Source organism: Acinonyx jubatus, chromosome B4 (assembly GCF_027475565.1).
Source record: "Acinonyx jubatus isolate Ajub_Pintada_27869175 chromosome B4, VMU_Ajub_asm_v1.0, whole genome shotgun sequence".
Taxonomy (NCBI): Eukaryota; Metazoa; Chordata; class Mammalia; order Carnivora; family Felidae; genus Acinonyx; species Acinonyx jubatus.
In genome coordinates, this window is record NC_069387.1 from 76,423,025 (window position 1) to 76,438,315 (window position 15,291).

General features: G+C 45.1%; 1 protein-coding gene across 1 annotated transcript in view; it reads left to right on the forward strand.

The window, feature by feature from the left end:
- Window positions 1–4,411: 4,411 nt before the first annotated feature.
- Window positions 4,412–15,291, forward strand: part of SLC4A8 (solute carrier family 4 member 8) — a 79,896-nt gene continuing 69,016 nt past the window's right edge. Inside the window, exon 1 of the mRNA XM_027036180.2 lies at window positions 4,412–4,636. Coding sequence (XP_026891981.1) covers window positions 4,592–4,636 — 45 coding nt within the window. The 5' untranslated portion in view covers window positions 4,412–4,591. The remainder of the gene's footprint in view (window positions 4,637–15,291) is intronic.

Sequence of the window (15,291 nt, forward strand, 5' to 3'; positions counted from 1 at the left end):
CAATTTGCTCAGACATTTTGAGTTTCTTGTGTTTTTGCCTTTTTGTTTCTGAATAAAAGAATTTCAATGTTTTTCAGCCAATATTTAAAGATAATATAGGTGCTTGGTGCTTCCCTGGGAAGGCTGTGAACACACCCTTACAATTATATGCAAAATTTGAGGCTTTGTGTAGTTATCTGAAAAGAGAGTCCCATAGATTTTAATCATGTCCCCAGTGGGTTCAAGACCTGTTCTCTTCCCCCAGAGTTTAAGAACTACTGGTATTAGGGGCACCTGGATGGCGCAGTCATTTAAGCGTCCAACTTCCGCTCAGGTCATGATCTCGAGGTTTGTGATTTCAAGCCCCGCGTCGGGCTCTGCACTGGCAGTGCGGAGTCTTCTTGGGATTCTCTTTCCCTCTCTCTCTGCCCCTCCCTGCTCGTGTGATCTCTCTCTCTCTCAAAATAAATAAATAAAAGCTTGAAAAGAAACCCCGCTGGTATTAGAGAAGGATCTGGAGACAAAATCTGGAAGGATAGCCATATTTGGAAGCCATGGAGACATGATGGAGCCTATAAAAGTTGGGGAAGGAAGCCCCGGACAGACCCATGGGAGGCAGTGAGTGGTTAAGCCTGTGTACTCTGGAATCAGATACACCTGAGCTCAGAGCTTAGCATCCTCTTCACTTATTAACCGTGCTGGCTGTATGATGGGGCAAGTTGTATCTCTAAGCTTCAGTCTTCAGTTTTCTCATCTAGCGAATGGGATGATAGAACCTACCTCGCAGAGTGATTGCAAGGATTGAGGTCATCCATGTAGCATGCCTCCTTGCTTCCCTGTGGACGTGTGTGTGCACGTGTGTGTGTCTTTGTCTCTACTCGTACTTTGCTTTTTCCTGTGCATCGTATGCCTCCTTCTGGGCCAAGCACCTGTATAGGCCTCAAGAGGCCCTGCATTCGATCCCACTGTTTTTTCTGCTTTCTTTGGAAAAGTGATCATTGCGACGTGGTGTCCTTGGCTGATTATCCTCCTTCCAGCTCCTCTAGAGACCGCTTTGCTGGCCGGGTTGAGAGCTGCATATTTGCACTTTTCCAAGCAGTTTAGGGAGAATTAGAGCCTAGGAGCCTAGAGCCTGGAGCGTGGAGCCAAGTGAGCCAGCCTCCTCTGGGAAGGAGAGACCAAAATAGTGCTGCTAGGGGAGAGCCTGTCTTCTGCAGCGCCTCGGATAGTGGCTGCCTCAGGCAGCCTCAGAGGCAGGTTCTGTGGCCTAATTCCTTTTGTAATTTGCACAATAGACCAGAAGATGGGGCTCTTGACCTTGGAGTCAAGGGCCAGAGGCTCTGACTTTTTCCACATTTGAACTCCAAGAAAATAGACCCACCAGAGCTCCCAGGAATGGTCTACCTCCTTAGGCCTCTCCCTACTCTACCCACTCATGCCCACTCCCATGGCTGGGAGCCGTATTTCTGGGGAGTGGGCAATCTGGGGGCACGTCTTCCCTTTGAACACCGTTCTTGGCCCCTCCTCAATTACCATGTTGCCAGAGTCCTTCCATCTGACCTCCTGCCCCAGGTTTTCCCCTGCAACCCACCTTGCCCCTGTGGCGGATCCCAGCCGTGTTGCGTAGTGGCCAAGAACTCCAGAGTCAGACAGGCTCATCCCTGACTCACGTCCTCAGAGGAGCTCACCCTACCCCTCCTTGCCAATTACCATCTATCACATAGCCTTGCTATTGAGTTCCTAGCAGCCCTCATGATCTGTGATTACTGTTTGTTTACTTGCTTACTGTCTCCCCACTAGATCCTAAGGTTCAAGAGGGCATGACCCTGTTTTCTTATTCTTTCTCTGCCGTGTAACACAGGCCTGAATACACAGGTTCTCGGTAAATGTATTTTGAATTAATAAATGACCAAAGCCCAGCTTCACACCTGCCCGACCTTAAGAAAGCTGCTGAACTTCTCTAAGCCCCAGTTTTCTTACCAGTGAAACGGAGAAATAATGGAGATATTGTAACTATTACATAACACGATGCATGTATACCACAAAGCCTGGGGCCTGGTACATGGAAGCACTTTCCAAAACCTTTAGCAGTGTCTTAGTTGCTATCATATGAGAAAAATAAAGTCTGAATTAATTAGCTAGTTCTCCATAATTTGGCCATAGGTTTTATTTATTATTATTATTATTAATTTATTTATTTTTAACCACAATTGGTACTTCGCTACTACTCTTCTCTATAACTTTTTGCTTTGGCTCAAATCATGGCTACTCTGAATGGGCCACGTACATTTCTGTTATTAAGCCTTTGCCCAGTAGCTAAGATGCTTGCTCTCCTTACCTTGGCTCAATTATTTGCAGATTTAGCTGTAACCCATGTCCTCTGTGTCATGTTCCTGAAGTGTCCCAAGTCATAAAGATCATTTTCTTTTCTTTTTTATTTAAAAAAAAATTTTTTTTTAACGTTTATTTATTTTTGAGACAGAGAGAGACAGAGCATGAACGGGGGAGGGTCAGAGAAAGAGGGAGACACAGAATCCGAAACAGGCTCCAGGCTCCCAGCTGCCAGCACGGAGCCTGATCTCACAAACTTTGAGATCATGACCTGAGCTGAAGTCAGTTGCTGAACTGACTGAACCACCCAGGCACCTCACTCCTATCACTCTTATTTTATGTCTTATCTTGTCGTTATGTTCACATGTCTTCTGTTTCCCTGATTAGATTGTAAGTCTTTTGGAGATAGTATTATATTTTAAATTTGTCTGCATCTTTGGTGCCATTTGGGCTTGTAAATAGCAGGCATTCAAAATATTTTCAATTGAATTAAAAGCACGTATATTTGTTAACTACTTTCTGTATGTCTAGCCTTCTTTGAGACTCCGTGGAGTATAGAAGGACATAAAAATAATTACTATCTTCAAAATACTTACAATATTATTGTAAGTTAAAGTCAACATATACTAAAGTACTTAACTGGGGGCACTTGGGTGGCTCAGTCGGTTAAGCGTCCAACTTCGGCTCAGGTCATGATCTCACGGTTGGTGGGTTCGAGCCCCGCAACAGGCTCTGTACTGACAGCTCAGAGCCTGGAGCCAGCTTCAGATTCTGTTTCTCCCCTCTCTCTGTGCCCCTCCCTCACTCACACTCTGTCTCTGTCTCTGTCTCTCAAAAATAAATTAGAAAATAAAGTACTTAACTAACCACAGCATGGTAACTGATAGAAGAAATGTATGGAATGCTATGAGGATTCACAGAAGGGAGACATGACATCTCTAAGAAGTGTTGGAGAGAGTGGGATAAAGAAAGGTTTCTTGGAAGAGGTGGCCTTTGAGATTGACTTTGAAGGATGCTTAAGATTTTGATGGGCAAAAATGGGCGGGGAGGGGGGTGAATTCCAAATTCAAGACAGGATTAGTGAAGAGATAGAGACTGTGGCAATGAATGCTAAGGCTCAGAAACAGGACCAGGGGCTTATACAGGAGATCAGAAATATGGTTCTGCCCCAGGGACACTGAAGCACAACCTCGTTTCAAATTTTAGGGCCAATGCAAGGTGTGGTATGCAGGGGTTGAAACTTTAACGTGGACCCGACTATGTTCTCCAGATGGAGTTTCTTTCGGGGCTAAGGATTATTTGCAACCTTTTTTCCTCCTCTCTGATAATATGGATTCACCTACAGTCTGATGTTATAGTGCGTGTAAAGCAGAGACTCCTTTCCTCCTCTTGGGGACAGAGGGTTGGTCGGATTATAGCCAGCCTCTTTTCTTTCAAGCCCAAATCAAATTGAATGCATTACTTACGGTTTTCTAACCTTGCCTTAGATCAGTAGTTCTGTTGTTAAATCATAATTTGTCTTACATCATTTCTCGGAAAAGTTGGAAGCGTTTTTGTGGAATTATTTCAACCATCAGCCTGAGCTCAACTCTGTGCTTTTTTCCTTGCCAACCTAAGACCCACGGAGAAGACCTAGGTCGTACGGAGTCTGTGGAGGGGGGTCGGATCACTTCCTGCCCGCTTCTCTTTAATGCTCTTTCTTCTATCTGGCCACTAGTTCAGAGATTGACAAGTAATTTGAGAAGGGCCTTTCCCCTCATCGTCAGTTACTTCCTTCTTCAATTCCAAGGGATGCTTCCCCAGAATTTAAGAACCCTTACCTAAGGAATAACATCAGAATTAGACAGAAACTTTCTCCGTTTTCAAGGGTCAGGTGCAGCCGCAAACAGAAGCATGAGATTTTCGATTTCTAGCAAGCGGTTGGAAGGACCTTTAAGCCCAGAGGCCCCTGAAGGGAGGGAGGCGGTTTCCAAGGCAACCGGGCCGGGAGCGGTAGCCTCCCCGGGCTCCCTCCCTCCTTCTCCTCCTCGCGGTAGCCCAGGGTACCGCCGGACAGCGTCCTCCGGTGCTCCGCGCGCTGATTGGCCGCACAGGCCGCACGCTGATTGGCTGCGGCGAGGCCTCGCGGGCCGGTGGCAATGGAGGCGGCGGCGGTTGATGGTTGACCGTTGGCTCCGGGGTAGGGGTCGCCGCTCGGGCGATCGGCTCAGAGCCGAGCGGAGCGCGCGGGCTGCTGACGCTCGGCCTGGAGCCCGCGGGCGAGACCTAGCTGGGTTCCGCCATGCCGGCCGGGAGTAACGAGCCGGACGGCGTCCTCAGCTATCAGGTAGGGCCCCGCCTCCCGCCCCTCCCCGGGGCTCAGCCTCCTCATCCTCTGCCCACCCTCCTGCCTCTGCCCCCGAGCCGGGCTCCGCAGGCCACTCCCTGAGGGCGAGGGGAGGCCGGCCCGGGACACCAGGGGGCGCTCCGGGCGTTTGGGGATCGGGCCGGGGCTGCGAGAGGGTGACCTTGGGCCGAACCTGGGAGCCGGCGGATCACTGCCGCATCCCTTGCGAGGCCGGCAGAGGAACCCTGACGGCGGCGGGCGGTGACCTCTGTTCTCCTCGGGTACTCCCTCTTGGGAGAGAGGCTGGCTTCTGGCCTGGCGGTGTCCTGTTGGAACGTGGGAGAAAGGGTGGCCAGGGACCTCGCTCCGGTGGGGCAGGTCTCCTCTTTGTGTTGTTTCTGGAGACTTCTGGTTCCTCAGCGGCTCAGAGAAAGAGCTGGAAAGGCTGGAGGCTGGGGCCAGACTCCGTTAGTGTGGCCAGCTTTATGAGTCTCGCCATCCCATTGGGCAGACAGCTGACAACTTCTGGCAAGGGAAGGGGGAATGGGCTGGGGAAGTGTTGAGAGGTCAGGAACAGGTGTTTATTTAAGGGAATGAGGAAACCAGGCTTAAGTAAGCCACAGCTCAACTGTTGGGGTGGCAAATGTAAGGAAAATCATCGGGCTAGGTGTCAGAGACCGCAGGCTCAAATCCTACATCTGCCTTGCGCTGGCTTTGTGACCTTGAGTAAGTCACTTGCCTCCTTGAACCTCAGTATCTCCATCTAGTAAAATGCGAATGAGAATACCTGCTTTGCTTTCACAGTGTCGTTTTGAGGACTGAATGAGGTGCTATTTGTCAAATGTCTATTGTGTGACAACCAGTAAGAGAGTGGTAGCTCACTGAATTCTCACTCCCCCCTTTCCTGTACCGTCAGGTGGTTGTTACTGCTCTGGAAAGAGAGATTGAAGGGGGGGGCAAGTCTGAAGTGGGGGGCTGTGGCGATGATGGATGGGCCTTCTTAGGAAGGATGGTAAGTCTTGGAAACAAGTGCCTTGTTGATGTCAGGGATGGTTTCTGTAAGGAGGCAGGGGAAACATTTTGAGTTTGTACCAAAATAGGCATCAGGCATGGACTCTCTTCTTCCTGGTACTAGTTTGCCTCTAGACAATCCATGATTCCCTCTTTGCTTGCTCCATCAAAAAAGGAACCACATCTAAGATTTTGGAAAATCTTTCCATATCTGATCCCCCTAAGGCCTAAAAGCGTACTCAATCTATGTGGTGGGGATACAGTGATGAGCAAAACTATGCAATGTTCTTGTCCCCTTGGAGCTTCCTGTCTTGGAGGGTGGAGAGAAATAACCATGTTTAAATCAAATAACCACACAAGTGTATTATTATGAACTGTGATAAGTGTTTTCAAAGACAGAGAGGCAGTCTCTCAGTGTTTCCAGCCCTGGTCTCAGACGAGAGAAGATTTTGCTAAGGAAGAAAATTAGAGATCTAAAGAATAAGTATCAACTGAGGGAAGAGGGAGATCAAAGGACCTTGGAGACAAAGAGAATAGCAGAAAGGGAACACATCTAGTTAGAGGGCCTGAAAGAAGGTCAGCGTGGCTGGAGCCACAGAGCAATGAGGGGAATGGTGTGGGATATACTCTGGGGTCAAAACACAGAGCCATTATAGCCCGTCCTGAGAAAGTTGGTATTTATTTAAGCAGCGAGGGGAAGCCACTGAAGGGGTTTAAGCAGGGAGGGGAAGGAGAAAGCGAGAGCGAGAGCGAGAGAGAGAAAGAACGCTCGAGCAAGTGCATAGAGTGAGTGGGGAGGGGTGAGAGAGCAAGCGCCAATGAAATCATGATCAGATTTTCCTGTTGAAAGATTTCTCTGGCTGCAGTGGGGAGAATAGAATAGGCTGGAAAGAGTGTGAGGAGACAGTGTGCTTAACATGCAGAATGTGTACCAGTCGTATTGTCGAGATCATAATAACCCATAAGCTTCTGTTAGTGCTTTGTGAAATTGATAATTCCTGAGTGCTTCTGGGGTCGCACAGAAAATAATTATCTCCTTTACATCTAGTTCATGTAACTTTCATGATCAGTGGGGTGAGGAGACAAAAAGGAATAGGGTAGGAACAGTAGGACCTCATGAAGGCTGGGTCAGGTGATGGGCAAATGGATACTTGAGATATAGGGAGGAAAAGAAAGGAGGACAGGAGGGGGAAAGGAAGTAGGGGTGATTTGGGGGACAAAAAGTCAGCCGATTGAAAATTGCCAATGAAGCCTCCTATGTGCCAACTAGCCTGTGGGGGGTGGGGTGGGCGGAATGGACCTTGCAAAGAGAGGGATTGTGCAACTTGCTGTAAAGAGATTCTAGGCATCACATCTAAATATCACAAGTCTAGGCTGTTTTTTCTGGTTTGGACTATTGCACTAGCCTCCTACACTTCCCTCTGCTTTCTCTCTTGCCCTTCTATAGTCCACTTTCCACATGGCAGCCAGAGAGAGCTTTCAAAAACACAAACCATGCCTGATCCCATCTTGAAACCCTTCAGTGGCTCCCCAGTGCATTTTAGAGTAAAATCCAATCTCCTTATCATGGCCTACCAAACTTTAATGTGCTCAGGGACTTGTCCACCCTTTCTGACTGCCTCTCCCCCATTCTCTCACCATGCACCCCTGCACTGGCTTTCTTTCTGTTTCTTCAATATGGCAAGCTCCTTCATACTTTAGGACTTTTGCTCTTGTTTTCTCTGCCTAGGACATGATTCTATCCAGGGTTTTATGGGATTTAATTCAAATATTACCTCCTCAGAGCGGCTTTCCCTGACCCCCACAGTCACTGTCTTTCATATGATCCTGTTTTATGTTCTTAATAGCACTTATGACTTGTCTGACGTGTTCTTGTTTGATCTCTATATTTTCTTTTTTGGAGAGAAGCTTGACGGGGGCAAGGACTAGGAGGAACATCTTGCCATATAGCACAGTTCCTGGTATAAGATAGGCGCTCAGTTGCATGAGTGAATGAATGCCTTTCCTGTATCCAAAGTCAACGTGCTTCTCCTTCAGGAGCTCGCGGTCTTGGGGTTAGCACGGAACATCAGGTGCCCATGCTTGCTTACACAAAAGCTGTCCCTTGTGTGCGGCTGTGCCTTTACTCAGGTGTTCCGGCTGGGAAATCCTTCCCCTCCTCTTCACCTAGAATATCCCATTTAGCTTTCAGGGTCTGGCTCTTTATCACTCTCAGAATTCATCACTCAGTCTTCTCTGCTCACAGCACCCACCAAGGGCCATTACTGTCTCCAAAGTATGTGCCTTTAATCACTCTGCATTACTGTAGCTTGGTCTTTGACACCTACACCAATGCCTGGCTTGCAGCGAGCACTTAAATAACTGTTTGGGAAGATATATGTGGCAAGGTATACAAAGGTTACATTGGAGTGGGAAGAGACTGCACTGAGGGAGGCCAGCTAGGAGGCTGTAATTTAGGATGAGTTAATGAAGGCCTGCCTTTCTGAATTTTGATGGGATCTCTGGAGGTGGTTATCGAAATTTTAGGAGTCAGTGAACTCTTAAAGGGGTTAGGTAGTAAGGGAGGAAGAAGGGCAGGGGCGCCTGAGTGGCTCAGTCAGTTGAGCGTCTGACTTCAGCTCAGGTCATGGTCTCACAGTTCGTGAGTTCGAGCCCCGCGTCGGGCTCTGTGCTGACAGCTCAGAGCCCGGAGCCTGCTTCAGATTCTGTGTCTCCTCCTCTCTCTGTGCCTCCCATGCTCATGCTCTATATCTGTCTGTCTCCCAATAATAAATAAACGTTAAAAAAAAAAAAGAGCAGAAAGCTCTAGGGAGAGCCCCTAGTTTGGACTGGAACTGAGGACATCTTGTGTCTTCTGAGTCCTCCTGATCAGCACTTTCAGAACTGCGCAGAAAGGAGTACTGGAGGAGAAGGCCGGAGTGGTTGGAACCATCAGCACTCCGGCCAAGTGGTTCTGGGAACTGCAGGGAGGTTCAGGGACGGTGTAAGTGATAGAGGGGGGAGCAAGTGAGTTTGGGTATTCACCAAGGTTTTTATGTGAATCAGGCCTGCTCAGAATGGAAAGCTTTGCAGAAATCTTCAGCATAGCGAGCCCTGGGAAATGGGTGATGATTGGGAAGGGTGGCCGATGAGAAGACAGTCACATTCCGTACCTTATGGTAGACCTGGAAAAACTCCTCTAAGCCAAGAGTTCGTGACAGAGACTGAATGCTAGCGCCCAGTGACTGGCACGTGTCGGAGCCCAGTCAACACCTGCTGATTGTTGTCGAATAAGAACATCAGCCATAGCGGTTTCGCCTCGCACTACATTGCAGTGTACAAATCCGTATGGCCCCGCCCCCTCCCGACAGACGGGAGGTGTTCCTTTCCTAGGAGGGAGTGGGGAAAACCGAACATTCTCTGTACCTGGCTTTCCCAGCTCTGCTGGGGAGCTTCGGTAGGGGAGGGGTGGGCGGTCCTGACAAACAGAGAACTGAGGTAGTCTGGGGGACAATGCAGGCTGCAAATTTACTTCCTTCAAAATTTGTGGATAATTGCCTTAGCTCATAGTTTGCCTTGGCAGGGTAGCCGGGGCTCCCAGTCAAGACTGCCGTAGTAGTTAGTAATCATTAGGACACAGAAAGCAACCGTGTTTATTCTAGATCTGCTGCCAGGTTACGGCAACAAATCTTAGATAATGGGGAGGTTGGTTGTTCCCTGTAAGGTAGTAAGTAATAAGTTTACTCTGGTCTTGGTAGTTAGGGAACCCTAATGTGTGTATTAGTTTCTATTGCTGCCATAGCAAATTACCACAAATTTAGTGGCTTAAAGCAACACAAATTGATTATCTTTCAGTTCTCTACTTCACAAGTCCAATGCAGCTCTCACTGGGCTAAAATCGAAATGTTGGCAAGGCTGTGCTTCTTTCTGGAGGCTCTGAAGAGGAATCTGTTTCCTTGATTTCTTCAGCTTTTAAAGGCTACCTTGTTTCCTTGGCTTCTAGTTCCTTCCCTCCACTCCAAGCCGCCAGCATAGGGTGTCTCAAACCCTACTTTTGGTATCACATCTCTTTCTCTGACTCAAGTCTTCTGCCGCCGCTCCCCCCCCCCCCCCCCCCGGCTCTTTAGGGATTCTTGTGATTGCATAGAGCCCACCAGATAATCCAGGATAATCTCTTTATTTTAAGTTCATCTGATTAGCAACATTACTTCCGTCAGTAACCTTAACTGGGGGGCCATTATTCTGCCTACCACAATGTACTAACTAGCAATCTTAATACAGAACAGGAGTTACTCTAGGTGGGGCTCAATAAAAGAATCACTTAGAAACCATAGCTACTTTGAAATTTGAGGCCCTAGCAGGTTGCTGAAGAGTCAGAATAGGAAGCTCATGGGTATTTAGGAGCTCATGGCCACTGAGAGGAGGTCCGGAACAGCTGCACGAGTCCTTGCAGAACCTTTTTTTTTCCCCTCGCTATAGCAGTCTGAATTCAGCGAGGAAGTCAAATTCATGGGCATCTGTGGGCCAGATTCACTGACAGGGTGTCTAAGGGACCAGAATTCAGAGACTTTGCTGGCTAAAGAGAAAGGAAATGAGATGGAGAACTCTTGGAAGTCTGGTCAGTAAAAGGACAAAGTACAAGTTTGAAGTACAAGGTTCTGGCACACTATGGGTTTAAGATGGCAATAATGTAGATCTTGAACTGTGGACATGAATGCATGATTGGGTGACTTGAGCTCTCTGAAATGACTGGGTTCTTTGCTTTTGGCAATGATAGCGTGTAATGTTAATTGTAAGAATACAGAGAGGCTTGAGTTTGAGTTCCTCCTATCCCACTTCCCTCTTGTGTGATCTTAGCCTTGATTTTAAGACTGTTGTGAGGATTAAGTGGGGTAATATACATATGTAAGGCACAATGCTAGGCGTATAGGAAGTGCTCAATAAATATTTGTTCCTGATACTCACTGTGTCAACTCAATTTGCTGATCAGAAACCCTGGAAGTCACTTCTGTATTTGCTGTTTTAAAAATGGTTAAATGTGTCAGAACTCAATAACTGCTTGACTCTTTTTTGTTGGGGGTAAGGATGGGAGGGTGGAGGGGTGGAAGGATGTCATACACCATGTCTGAAAACATCGGATCTTTAGGAAAAAAGATGACAGGGGTCTCTGGAAGTGAAAAGTCGGAGACTGACTGCAGGCATGGAAGGGGCAGTTGAGTTGGGCAGGTCCACCACCCCACAGGTCCGGAGTGGCGCTGCAGGGGGCACGAGTCAGAGAGAGGGCTCCAAATGGACTCCACTGCCTGCCACCTTCCCCCTCCCCTGCAGCCTCCGAGGCTGCTTCCAGAAGCTGGAGCCATTATGTAAGACTCAGCCCTGACCCTGCCTTTTAATTTGTCCATTAACTGTAAGTAAGAATCTGGTCTGCTACTCAGGTATAGTTCATTCATTTTTCAAGGCTCATAACAAGATGTGCCTTGAAATTTCAATGTTTTAATGTGTATTTAACCCCCTTAGTTCTTTTTATCTTATCTAGTCCTTGAGGTAGGCACCCAAATCAATTCACATTTACATAATGGGTCATTGTCAGTGAGCTAGGAGGAAGGACAGAAAAGAGGAGACTTAGAAACATTGCCTTTTCTCTAGTTCACTCTCCTCTCCCTCCTCCCTTCTTTCCTTTTTCTCCCACACTTATATAACGTGGTTCTCATGATTTTAATCTTTTCTGAGTCACAAGCTTCCCTGAGAATCTGGTGAATGTTATGGACCCTCTTAAGAAAAATGTACACTCACACATAATCCTCTGAAGTTCATTCATGGGAACCCTGGAAATCTATGGATAAGAAATCCTCTCTGCCATAAATAATGGTGGTATCAGAGGACATAATAGCCAACTGGGGAGGAATCTGTAACAAGCACAGACCAATGAGACTTGATATTCTTTACTTTTTTTTTATGATTTTAAACAAACTTTGTATACACAGTACTTGAAATTTATGGAACATTTCAAGCAGACAACGAAGTAGAAAGACTTGTAAAAGTGACTTGCTATGTACCCATGACCTGGCTTCAGCAATGAACACACACCTGTGTTGTTTCATTATGTCCCCACACACTCTCCAAATCCCAGACATCATATTATTTCATCAGTAAAAACTTCAGTATGGGGCGCGTGGGTGGCTCAGTCGGGTAAGTGTCTGACTCTTGGTTTCGACTCAGGTCATGATCTCATGGTTCATGGGATAGAGCCCTGCAACAGGCTCTGTGCTGACAGCATGGAGCCTGCTTGGGATTCTCTCTCTCCCTCTCTCTCTCTGCCCCTCCCATGTTTGCTCTCTCTCTCTCAAAATAAATAAGCTTAAAAAAAACCTTTAGTATGTATCACTAAAGATTAAGGACTTTCTTTTTATGATATCACTACCATGTCACAATATTGTTATTATTTTTTTAAATTAACAGTTAACTCCTTAATACAATCAAATGTCCGTGTAGTTGTTTAAATTTATGAGTGCCGGGGTGCCTGGGTGGCTCGGTCAGTTAAGCATCTGACTTCGGCTCAGGCATGATCTTGCGGTTCGTGGGTTCGAGCCCTGTGTTGGGCTCTGTGCTGACAGCTCAGAGCCTGGAGCCTGTTTCAGATTCTGTGTCTCCCTCTCTCTCTGTCCCTCCCCCCCCCCGACACTCTATCTCTGTCTCTCTCTGTCTCTCAAAAATAAATAAACGTTAAAAAATAAAAGATAAAAAAAATTAATTTAGGAGTGCCTTTTAGTTTTTTAAATAGTTGGTTTACTTGAACCAGGATCCAAATGAGGTCCACACATTCACATTCAAGCCTGACATTTCAAATGCTTTGGCTAATGGTGTTTGACAGTGGCTCTGTTTTCTTTGGCAAGACAAAGAAAGTGGATGAACAATTATTCAGTGAATGTAGGCTGTGGTTAACCAATCTAAATTATGGAAACAAGTCGATTTTTCAACCTGAATATTTCAGGTGATTGACCTTGCTCTCCATATTTTGCTTTTATAGTTCTTAGAGTCATAAAATCAATTATGCCACCCTCCCCTCCTTCTTCTAGATTCCTGCTGTGTTCTATGTAATGCCAGGTATCTGTGGATAGTGCTAAGCATTGTTACCAATTGGTCCCTGTCCTTTGGATATTACAAACCTGCGGGGAAGCCAATACGAAAAATTATTCATATATATGAAGTTTTATGAGAAAATATATGATCATATGATAAAGAGTTCAGAAAACTAGTATTTATTCATCACAATTTTTATTTTATTTATTTATATATTTTTTTAACGTTTATTTATTTTTGAGACAGAGAGAGACAGAGCATGAACGGGGGAGGGTCAGAGAGAGGGAGACACAGAATCTGAAACAGGCTCCAGGCTCTGAGCTGTCAGCACAGAGCCCGACACGGGGCTTGAACTCACGCACTGCGAGATCACGACCTGAGCCGAAGTTGGCCGCTCAACCGACTGAGCCACCCAGGCGCCCCTCATCACAATTTTTAGATACTTACCACATACCAGACATTATACTAGCTGCTAGGTACATAGTGGTGGACATAGGGACAGCACCCCCACTTCTGGAACTTACAAGCGTGCAAACTACTTACAGTGGTAAGCTACTGTATTGGGCTCTAAGAATATAAAGATGGCAAATTGTGGTTGGCACCATCAAGAAATCCATGATCTAAAAGGTAAGCTAGGCCAACAGGCACATGAAAAGATGTTCAATGTCACTCCTTATCAGGGAAATACAAATCAAAACCACACTCAGATATCACCTCACGCCAGTCAGAGTGGCCAAAATGAACAAATCAGGAGACTATAGATGCTGGAGAGGATGTGGAGAAACGGGAACCCTCTTGCACTGTTGGTGGGAATGCAAATTGGTGTAGCCGCTCTGGAAAGCAGTGTGGAGGTTCCTCAGAAAATTAAAAATAGACCTACCGTATGACCCAGCAATAGCACTGCTAGGAATCTATCCAAGGGATACAGGAATGCTGATGCACAGGGGCACTTGTACCCCAATGTTTATAGCAGCACTCTCAACAATAGCCAAATTATGGAAAGAGCCTAAATGTCCATCAACTGATGAATGGATAAAGAAATTGTGGTTTATATACACAATGGAATACTACGTGGCAATGAGAAAGAATGAAATATGGCCTTTTGTAGCAACGTGGATGGAACTGGAGAGTGTGATGCTAAGTGAAATAAGCCATACAGAGAAAGACAGATACCATATGGTTTCACTCTTATGTGGATCCTAAGAAACTTAACAGAAACCCATGGGGGAAGGGAAGGAAAAAAAAAAAAAAAGAGGTTAGAGTGGGAGAGAGCCAAAACATAAGAGACTGTTAAAAACTGAGAAAAAACTGAGGGTTGATGGGGGGTGGGAGGGAGGGGAGGGTGGGTGATGGGTATTGAGGAGGGCACCTTTTGGGATGAGCACTGGGTGTTGTATGGAAACCAATTTGACAATAAATTTCATATATTAAAAAAATAAAAAATAAAAAATAAATAAATAAAAGGTAAGCTAGATAAACAAAGGACAAATCTAAAATAAAGGCAAGTTTATCCACCTAAAAGTTATTCCTTAGAAAGATCTTTACATGAGAGTTTTTAGAGCTTAGATAGAAGTGAAACTGACAAGCTTTGGAAAATTGACCCAAAGTGCCTATGGTGGTGGGGAAGACATTGATGTTAAAGATGTATTAGAAGGTTTTTTAATAATTTTAACTAATTATAAAATGTGAAAAATTAATATTTCTAAATTAATATATTATTTTACATATCTGTAATCTTTCAGTTTTATTGAAATATTTAGTATTTAGTAAATATTTATGTATCACTCAAAGATAAGAGTTATTTTTTCAATTAAATTTTCAATTGAAATATTTAGTATTCAGTAAATATTTCTGTATCACTCAAAGATAAGAGTTATTTTTTCAGTTAAATTTTTAAAATTATTTTAATTTCCGTACAGTTAGTTTCAGGTGTACAATATAGCAATTTAACACTTCCACAAAAAAAAAAAAGATAAAAATTCTTTAAAAAATAAGCATAGTATCACCTAAAGAAAAAATAGCAATTTCTTTACTATCATAAAAGATCTCGTCAATATTCAAATTGGCAGTTGTCTCACAAAAATCATTTAAAAAATAGCTAAAAAATTATTTGTTTGTTTGAATCAGGATTCAAATAAAGTCTGCACATTGAGATTGGTTTTTAAACCAATCTCTTTTAAACTACTGGTTTACTTTCTTTCTCTGTCTCTGTCTTTCTCTTCTTGCAAGTGTTTGTTTTAAAAAAGGGGTAGGAGGAGGGAGAGAGGGGATTTGTTCTATAGCTTTATAATTTTGCTGATTGTATTCTCATGCTGGTGTTTTTCCGTGGAACTCTGTTTCACTGTATTTTCAGTAAATTGGTATTTCGATTTAGAGGCTTGATCAGATTCAGGGACAATTTATTTGTTAAGATTACCTAATGGGTGGTGATATAGTCTCCCATTAGGAGGCATATAATATCTGGTTGTCTCTCCTTGTGATGTTAGTGGCTGTTGAAAATCAATGCAATCCATTAGGGATTGAGAAATGGTGATGTCCTAATTCTACCATTCCTTTTTCGTTTATTCTTTTCTATAATAGGAAAC